General features: G+C 49.2%; 1 protein-coding gene across 1 annotated transcript in view; it reads right to left on the reverse strand.

Moving 5' to 3' along the window:
- LOC136008162 (coiled-coil domain-containing protein 12-like) overlaps window positions 1-8,857 on the reverse strand; it is a 46,032-nt gene extending 37,175 nt beyond the window's left edge. Inside the window, 2 exon segments of the mRNA XM_065666988.1 lie at window positions 8,616-8,803; window positions 8,806-8,857. Of these exon segments, the coding sequence (XP_065523060.1) occupies window positions 8,616-8,803; window positions 8,806-8,842 (225 nt within the window). The 5' untranslated portion in view covers window positions 8,843-8,857.
- Between the last annotated feature and the right edge of the window lie 281 nt (window positions 8,858-9,138).

A 9,138-nucleotide genomic window follows, 5' to 3' on the forward strand; every position in this document is an offset into this window, starting at 1 on the left:
ATCAAAACGGCTTCCACAGTTCAGCTTCACAGCAAATCTCCCATATCAGTTCCTTAATAGCTCATAACAGCTGAGCTCACACTAACCCTTTCAGTAGGGTGTAAAAAAGAAAATCAGCTATCTTTGATACCCACTTTTCCTGAAGCTTGGAAAGGCCTCATAGCTACAGAGTATCAGCCCTCCATCACCACAGCATGAAACCAGTCAGTGGGGCCAGCAGCTAGGGAGGAGAGACACAATCCCTCCAGCACTGCATCCCTGGAAAAACAAGGTTGTTATATTAAAAAATAAAAAGCTACTCACAACAGGTACCTTAAATAATGGAAAGAACAAGCAGTGATAGAGACAAGCTTATACATTTGAAGGCTAAATGAGATTTCCCCAACGGAGAGCTTATACACTATCTGTATCGCTACCACAAGTCATCCCTCCGGCTCTGCATTACCCTTTGGAGCTCCTACTCATTCGGCACGAGTGCGTTATCAGCAATGGATGAAAAGAGGCTTCGTGTCAGTTGTTATTTCCACGGAGCCCATCCTAAGGCCTCAGCAAAAAGGCAGCCCAGACAGCACAGCTGGGGCTACCGAGTGGTAGATTAAAGGAGCTGAGGTTTTAGCACTGTCTTAGTTTGGGCTGAAAACGAGTGCTTAATCTTTTTGTATAGGTACAGGTGAAAAGAGAAAAATTATGTAAAATCCCTCTGTCCACTATCATGGCGATGCAGAAGTCACTCAAAATTAATGAGCATCAGAAAAAAATCAGATCTCAAACTTTATGGTGGTTTCTCCTAGGAAAGCTAGCCCTCCCATTACAAGATACACTCCTGACAGGGTTTATTATATCACAGTGGCTCTGTACTGAAAGGAGGAAAACATCTGGCATGGTCTTTTCACAGATTTTTGCCTCCAAGTGCCAACTTCTGCTGGGCTGATCCACTGGCAGTCTGACAAGCGGCAACAGTGCCTGCTGGCAATGGCAAAAGCAATATGAAAAAGAGGGTCTGAGTCAAGCTAGTTCTGCCTACAGCATCTGCCTGTACAAGTCTTGGCCTAAGGAACAGCATCTCAAACATCTCTGTCAGCCTATCTCTATAGCAGAGGTGCTCCAGCACTTGGAACATCTTCGTGGCCTCCTCTGGGCTCGCTCCAGCAGCTCCACACCCTTCTTGTGTTGGAGGCCCTAGAGCTGGACAAAGGACTGCAAGGGGCAGGTCTCACGAGGGCGCAGCAGAGAGAACCCCCTCCCTCGATCTGCTGGTCACGCTGCTGGTGATGCAGCCCAGGGCATGGCTGGCTTTCTGGGCTGCAAGTGCACACTGCCAGGCCATGTACTGCACCTCAAGCTTCCCTCCCTTTCACTTAGTGCAATTTGCTTTACATCTCCCCACAGTTCATCCTTGCCCACTGTGCCATGTTTCCTTGCCACATCAAGCATGCTGGCCCATCCTTCCCGCACTGCTGAGCCTCGGACAGGACAGAGCAGCCCATTAAAGAGCCAAACAAAACAAGAAAGGATTGCTCCACATGTCTTCCTAGCACAGAGCTGCTCCATCAGATGAGTCCAGCTCTGCTGCCATCCAAATCCTCCCTGCACGCATTGGCACTTCACTGCCTTTTTGTCTTTACATCAGCCACAAGCCGTATTATTGAAACGGGGGGGGAAAACCCACCCTGAAACCCTAGAAACTGGCAGGGAAAGGTCAGAAGTGGATGCAAAGCTCCTCTCAATGTTTTAACTGCATTCAGCATCTGACAGCCTGAGCCAGCCCACCTTCAACCTCTCCGCTTGCAGTCCTGCAGAGGTGAATTTGGGAAGTTTCCTCTGAACACCGTCCTCTCCCTTGTCATCCAAATTAACCCAGCAGCAATGTGCCACAGCCCTGTCAAGCCACCAGCAGCCATGAAGTATTTCCTCTCATTTCAATAGCAGCCACACACAAGATTATTTCAATAGCTGGATCAAAGGAGCAGACCCCGGTTACAAGCAGCATCCGAGACGACAGCTCCTCTACTCAGATATCTATTGCTAAAAATAAGTAGCTGTGGGAAAAGTACTTAGCTCCTTGCAAGAAAGATAATGTACGTACTACTTTATCTCACTACTACAATGCTTCTTTGGCGCTATCCAGAGGAAAACCTATCAAATCCTATACTAAATATACATACACATATTCTTGACCAAAATCAAATTCCTCCCTAATCATTCGTAGATCACACACACACACTGCACTGGGGTACACGAACCAACTAAAGAGCCCGTGACCTTTCCATCTCCCACCCTTTTTTACCAGCACAGCTTTCCTCATCACAGATGGATCCCCAAATCAGCTAAGCTTTTGCAGAGACCTCAATATTTTTAAGATGCAAGCTCCAATTTACAAGGTGTTTACAGCCGCATCACAGGATGTGCCCGCTGGAAGAACTGACATTACACAGTGATCTTAACAGGATTTTTAGCAAGGTAAACTTCAGCACACACCACAGTCAAGCAAAGACTTCCACTCCAAACCGGGCAGATGGGAATGCATCAGAGAACCAGTTTCAAGGGCAACCTGCAGACAAGCATTTCATAAATACATAAATACAAGTAACTATAGTTAATTATCAACTTGCTCAGCAGAAAGCTGTAGTTATGGAAATACAGCTTCTTGTGGATTAAGAAGAGGACTTGAAACAAAATTCCTGTTTCCAGATAGGAAGGGACAATGGCTCCTCTTACACCAGCCAGTGGGGATCAACAGAGCTACCTCATGGCTTCTTATCTCGGACAAGGACTTCCTTTCCGCTCCAAACACAGTTTTGGACTCAACACTCCGTTAAGCAGACAAATCTCCCCAAAAGCTTCAGTCCAATCTGCAGGACAATGATTTTATAGTTGAGGTGGTGCAAGTGCTGTCAGCTTTTCACAGGAAACACCATGCTGCCGAGCACCTTATTTTAAGCCAGAAAACTGCAAAGTGCCATTGAAACTTTGCACACAATGTCTCCATCCTGAAAATACCCATGGTTTTGCATATCTCACGGCTGGTCAAACTGCTCCAGCTTGCTCCAGCAAGCACTGGCAAGACCTCAGTGTGTGCAAATACAGAGTCACCTCCAGCCAGCTACCTTCAAAAAGGTTCAGGAGACCTTGCTCTCCCATTTTAGATTACGCCTTAGAAAGAAGCTCTTCCCTGTGAGGGTGGTGAGGCCCTGGCACAGGCTGCCCAGAGAAGCTGTGGCTGCCCCATCCCTGGCAGTGCTCAAGGCCAGGCTGGATGGGGCTTGGAGCAGCCTGGTCTAGTGGAAGATGCCCCTGGCCCATGGCAGGGGGTTGGAACTGGATGAGTTTTAAGGTCCTTTTCAACCCAAACCATTCTGGGATTTATGAGTCTACTTCAAAGTGTACAGTTAGGTGACAGTCAGGAACTGCTAAACTAAATACAGTCGTGCTAAGCTGAAGCTTAAATTGGGTTAAAGGTTTTCTTCAGCTAAAAAAAAAAAAAAAAAATAAAAGTCTTCCTGAGAAACACACAGAGAACATTTTAATCTGATTTTTAACATTAGGCAAGAAAAAAAAGAAAAAGAGAAGATAAGTGGGGCTTTACCACACGATACTGTGAGGAGGAGCCTCACCACTGTCATGAGCATCAGCACAACAACCCTTGGGCAAAGAGTGAGCTACAGACCCATCCAGCCCTCACACAGCTTCTACTGCCCATACTCAAGTCATTTGCAAAATAAAAGACATATGAAGAATCCCATTCCTTAGCTCTTAACCCCAATGCCTTCATTCTGGAGATGTCTGCACAGCCTGTCCCGCTTTTCCCCGCAGCAGGACCTCGGGAGCTAGAACCATTTGCTTCCTAAAACATACACAGAAAACCAACCTTAACCTTGACAAGATCTAATGTCACCATGGGAGCTTTCATAAGGCTCCCTGCAAAAACTTGGTGGGGTTTTCCTGTTAATAAAAGGCAGCAATGAAAACATGAGCTAAGCAGCGGTTTCATAAGCAATCAGCTTCAGAAACGCTTTTTTATATATCATAAGCGGGCAGAAAATACGCACAGACACGTTAAGAGACTATGGCACTTCCCTGTGCGGCTCCTCTGCTTTGGCACAGCAGAAAGCTTACCTTCAAGGCTGCTCCCACATGACTTTCCAATGGCTTCCAGGTAACAGGATACTGTGGAGTTGTTTTATTGGCATTTTTATTTTTGGCTTCCCTTTCCTTGGTTTCAGATTTTTGGGGGCATATAAAACAGGGAGATCTGATCTTTCATGGAATCACAGAATGGCTTGGTTTGGAAAGGACCTTAATATCACTCACTTCCAACCCCCTGTCATACACAGGGACACCTTCCACTAGACCAGGTTGCCCCAGGCCCCGTCCAACCTGGCCTTGAACGCTGCCAGGGCTGGGGCAGCCACAGCTTCTTTGGGCAACCTGTGCCAGGGCCTCACCACCCTCACAGGGAAGAACTTCTGCCTCTGATCTTATCTAAATCTCCCCTCTGGCAGTTTTAGCCCATTACCCCTTGTCCTATCACTACAGCCCTGATGAAGAATCCCTCTCCGGCATCCTTGTAGGCACCCTTGAGACACTGGAAGGCTGCTATGAGGCCTCCCCAGACCCTTCTCTTCTCCAGGCTCGACAGCTCCAACTTTCTCAGCCTGCTTTCATATGGGAGGTGCTCCACTCCATTTATCTTTGTGGCCTCCTCCGGACTCATTCCAACAGTTCCATGTCCTTGTATCAGGGACACCAGAGCTGGACGCAGAACTGCAAGTGGGGTCTCACGAGAGCCGAGTAGAGGGGCAGGATCACCTCCTTCAACCTGTTGCTCATGATTCTTTTGAAGAAACTCAAGAGAAACTGTACTCACAGAAACTGTAAAAATGCCCAAAGGGAAAAAACACAAAAACCATGTTTGGATGTTTGGATCCATGGCTGCATGGATCAGGCTTATCCCAAAGCAGTAAAAACATATTCAGATAATAGCCTGACATGCTGGGTGCTCAGAAGCATCATATGAAGCCTTAGGGGGTCAGACATTTCAGTTCCATACCGGCAACTCCTAGATGAGCAGCCCTTAAGCTCCCCAGCCACTGCAGCAGCCCTCAGGGCTTGTAAGCTTAGTAAGCAACTACTGCAAGATTTCTGGGGGAGGAGACAAGAAGAGAGGAAAGCTTGCAAACCAAGATAACAGTTACACAATCCAAAACTGTACTTTTTTTGCCGGAACAGGAAGTAATATTCAATATGCCAACAAGTCAGAGTCTGCAATTTAATGTCTTGCTACTGAAAGGCAATGCTATTTAAATTTCGGAAGGAAACAGCCTCTCTGATACTGTACCTGATCCCTGACATTGCATACTGTGCTGACACCAAGGCTGTGCACTGAGGTTGAGAGCTTACAGACTGTTCTAAGAATCTTTGTAGAAGCAAGCAGTGACTGATGTTTCTCAAATGTAAATTACACCCAGAAGTCAAACACTTTTTATTGAGTAAAAGCCCATTTGCTGTCAATCAATAAAAGGTGGCACGACAGGTGGGGTAAGCAAAGCAGAAAGCATAAGATCGTTCTCTGAGTTTTTATGTGTCTGGACATTAGTTACTCCACGTTTCCTCACTGATCTGCGAAAAGAGAAGCATCATCTTCCCAGGAAGACTGAGCACACAGCGCAACTTGTAGAGAAGTCCTGAGCTGGAGGAGGCTCCTCACTGCACCTCAAGTACCTGCTCCTCAAACAGAAACACAGCGGAAAGTGCAGCACCTTCACTCCTGCAAACCCCAGCAGCAGCTTTTCACAGCAGCAGGAGAGGATCCCTTCTTCTTCTCGACCCTCATGCCCTCTGCCAGGGTTTGGGCTGTCACAAGCACCACAGAAGACTTGGGAAAGACCTGCCTGGCTAGATGACAGCAGCTGCAGGTGAAATCGCTCAGAAGGAAATCCAGCAGCAGCTGGCAGACGGGTTGTAAAACGACATCTGAGCAATGAGACAACAGTATGTGTGCTGGGCTGCATCACCAGCAGCATGACCAGCAGGTCGAGTGAGGGGATTCTCCCTCCCTGCTCTGTTCTGCAGTCCCGTACCCAGCTCCGAGGCCTAGAACATGAGAAGGAAGCGGAGCTGTTGGAGTGAGTCCAGAGGAGGCCATGGAGATGCTCCGAGGGCTGGAGCACCTCTGCTATGGAGATAGGCTGAGAGAGCTGGGCTTGTTCAGCCTGGAGAAGGCCCCTGTGGAAAGGTCTCAGTTAAGACCAATAAGACTGGAAAAAGCAGACAAGCTTTTGACTGTTGAAGACAGGCTTGTGTAACCAAAGTGAGAACATGAGAGGTGGGGAACATGAAATAAATGCCAGTGCTGTCGACTCACAAGTGCCCCACATCCTGATCTGCTCACAGCAAAAGGGCATCCCAGCACTCAGGGAGGCACCAGGAAAAGTCATCGAGGTGATTCAGAGAGATTTGTGTACAAAGACAGACTTCACGTACCACAGCCTGGATCTGAAAGGGAGACCAAGCACGCTATAAACTCATGAACAAGAACATGGAGTGAGTATTTTATTTCTCACAAGGGCTGCGTGAGAGAGCACCCAAGGCAACTTCCATTTAATGGGTTTTAAACCAAAGGAAGTAGTTTTGTCATTAAATGGTGGAACTCTGTCTCAGGAAGCTGCAAAAGCCAAGAGTAAAAATGGATTTAGAGAGGCTTCAACAAACTTACCAGGACAGGTCTACCAGGAGCTTTACCCTCAAAGGCACAGTTCAGTGGTACTGTGTGTGAGATGCTATTTGTGTTAAACAACAGCCACATTAGCTTTCACAGAGACCACGTCAGAAAATCTCACCTAAAATTAAGAACAAAAACCCTACAGCAATAACGCAGATGAGAACAGCACTCCACGCATGACTCCTTCCGCAACGCCTCGCTCCTTCTAGATTTGCTAGATGGGACAGAAAATAAAGGAAAGAGCTTTTCTTTTAGGAGACGCTTTTCTTTTCCACGGTTTTTCTTCCTGGTAAGAGTCATCACAGGGCTGTATCCCACTCTCCTGATTCATAAAGCTCAGTTCCCCGACCATAATGTACACCTTAAGACAAGAACCAGAGCAGAACACACTTGGCCTGACCACCAAACCACGGCTCCCTTTAGTGGCCCCAAGAGAAGGGCCCTCAGTGGAAGGACAGAGCGTCTTCCCACGCTAGTAGTCCATACTAAGCTGGATCAACAAATTCAGGATGTTGTGGTGGAAGAGGAGCAGAGCTAGCGCTGCCCTACTAGCCCAAAAGAGGAGAACCAAGCGATGCCAGGATGTGCAGAGACACACTGGAGCACGGCCGCCTTCCTCAGCAGGAGCTGCCAAGATATTAATGACCGAGTTTGTCAAGTTTACTCCATCCCCAATTAAAAAAAAATAAAATAAAAACCCCATTGTAATGTTCTGAGCTCAGCATCTGCAGAGGCAACAAGGACACCAGGAAAAACAACCACAGTTTTCTGGGTGAGAATCCAAGCAATGGCAAAAGTTCTCAGATAAATGTAATAACTGAGCCCAGATATTTTGCTGCCAGCAGCACCTTCTGCAACACAAGGTTTACACTAACCACAGTGAATTCCCCTGGGGCGGAGCAAGGAGCCTGCCGCACCATGCACAGCACACACATACAAGAAGAAAACCACCATGTCTGGACCCTGGCTTTGGCAACACAGCTTCAGTAGCCTCAAGCCTGCACTACAGGCAACGAGGTCTCAGCATCTCCTGGATGAGAAGCTGAAGGCCCAGAAAGCAGCAGAGAAACGCAACATGCTATTAATTAATCCCGGGGTGAAGCTCTTTCCATCCTCACCACCAAACCAGGTTGCGGCCTGGCTGCCAGATGTGATGCAAACACAGCAAACTGGGGAGAGAGCACGGGAAAATCAAGAGGCTGAATCACGCACTGGGAGAGGGGGTTAGCAAAGGCCAGGGATGGCAAAGGCAGAACTAAAAGCCAGAGGAAGCCCGAGGACAGGCCATACAGGCCCTGGGGTCATACAGAGCCCACACAAACCCACAGACAAGACCAAGGAGGCTCAGGACCATCACATAAATCCCAAACCCCCTCCAGCACTCACACCCTGCTTTTTCTGGCACCCCTCTCACCCCACATCCCCTTCCCCACAGCAGGGCACCCCCTCTGCCTCACTACTCTCCCCTCCTCCTCCCTCCACCCCACAGCCTGCTCCCCATTGTTTCCCCACACACCCCACCAGGCACCAGCCATTCCTCCCACTTGGCCCCATAAACCCGCAGTGCCCCACAACCTGAACCCCTCGTTACACCCAGCCTGGGGGCTCCAGACCCATTAGCACCCCTGAACCCCCCACCTACCCTCAGATGCTCCTGTCCCTGCCCAATCCTTCTCACACCTCTAGACCTACTCGCCACACCCTCTGCCCCCCACATCCCAAATAACTACAGACCCACTGGAGACCCCCTGACCCCCACATCCCTTCTCTCTCCTCCCCCAAACCACCAAGGCCACCTCAGACCATCCACACACACACACAGAGGCCCACTCCAGACCTCCACACCCCTCCATCTCCCACCCCACACACCTCCCACCGACAGCCCCTCGCCGACCTGCAGCGTGCGCTGCCTCAGAGCCCGCAGCCTCTCCTGCCGCCGCCGCGCTTCCTCCTCCAGCCTCCCCAACACCAGGCCGTGCACCTCCTCCTCCACCTCCACACCACCGCCGGGCGCCGCCATCTTTCCCCTTCTCCTTATACTCCGTACAACCCGCAGCGCGCATGCGCGCATCGAGCGCCTTCAACCCACCGAGCGCCGAGCTTCGGTGGTGGGGTGCACATAAAATGATTCAAAATAAATGGGATTTAACAAATAAAAGGTAAAATTGTCCCAAATCATCCTCTTTGTGGCCTTGCTACGCTTATTCCCCCGCTGTCCTAGGGCGCGCAAGGCTCAGTTGCGTTGATTGGAAGGGACGATTACTTCAAGGGGGCATTTAACCTTTTCGCACCCCCCCTTTTACCTTCTCCCCCCGCAGCGGAGCTGCGTGGGGGAGAAGGTAAAAGGGGGGCTGTGAAAAGCTCCCCCTTCTAGCATCAGTTACTTGGGGGGGTCCTTGTCACCGCCCCCCCTGTAC

This window comes from Lathamus discolor, chromosome 2 (genome assembly GCF_037157495.1).
Source record: "Lathamus discolor isolate bLatDis1 chromosome 2, bLatDis1.hap1, whole genome shotgun sequence".
In the NCBI taxonomy this organism is placed as follows: domain Eukaryota; kingdom Metazoa; phylum Chordata; class Aves; order Psittaciformes; family Psittacidae; genus Lathamus; species Lathamus discolor.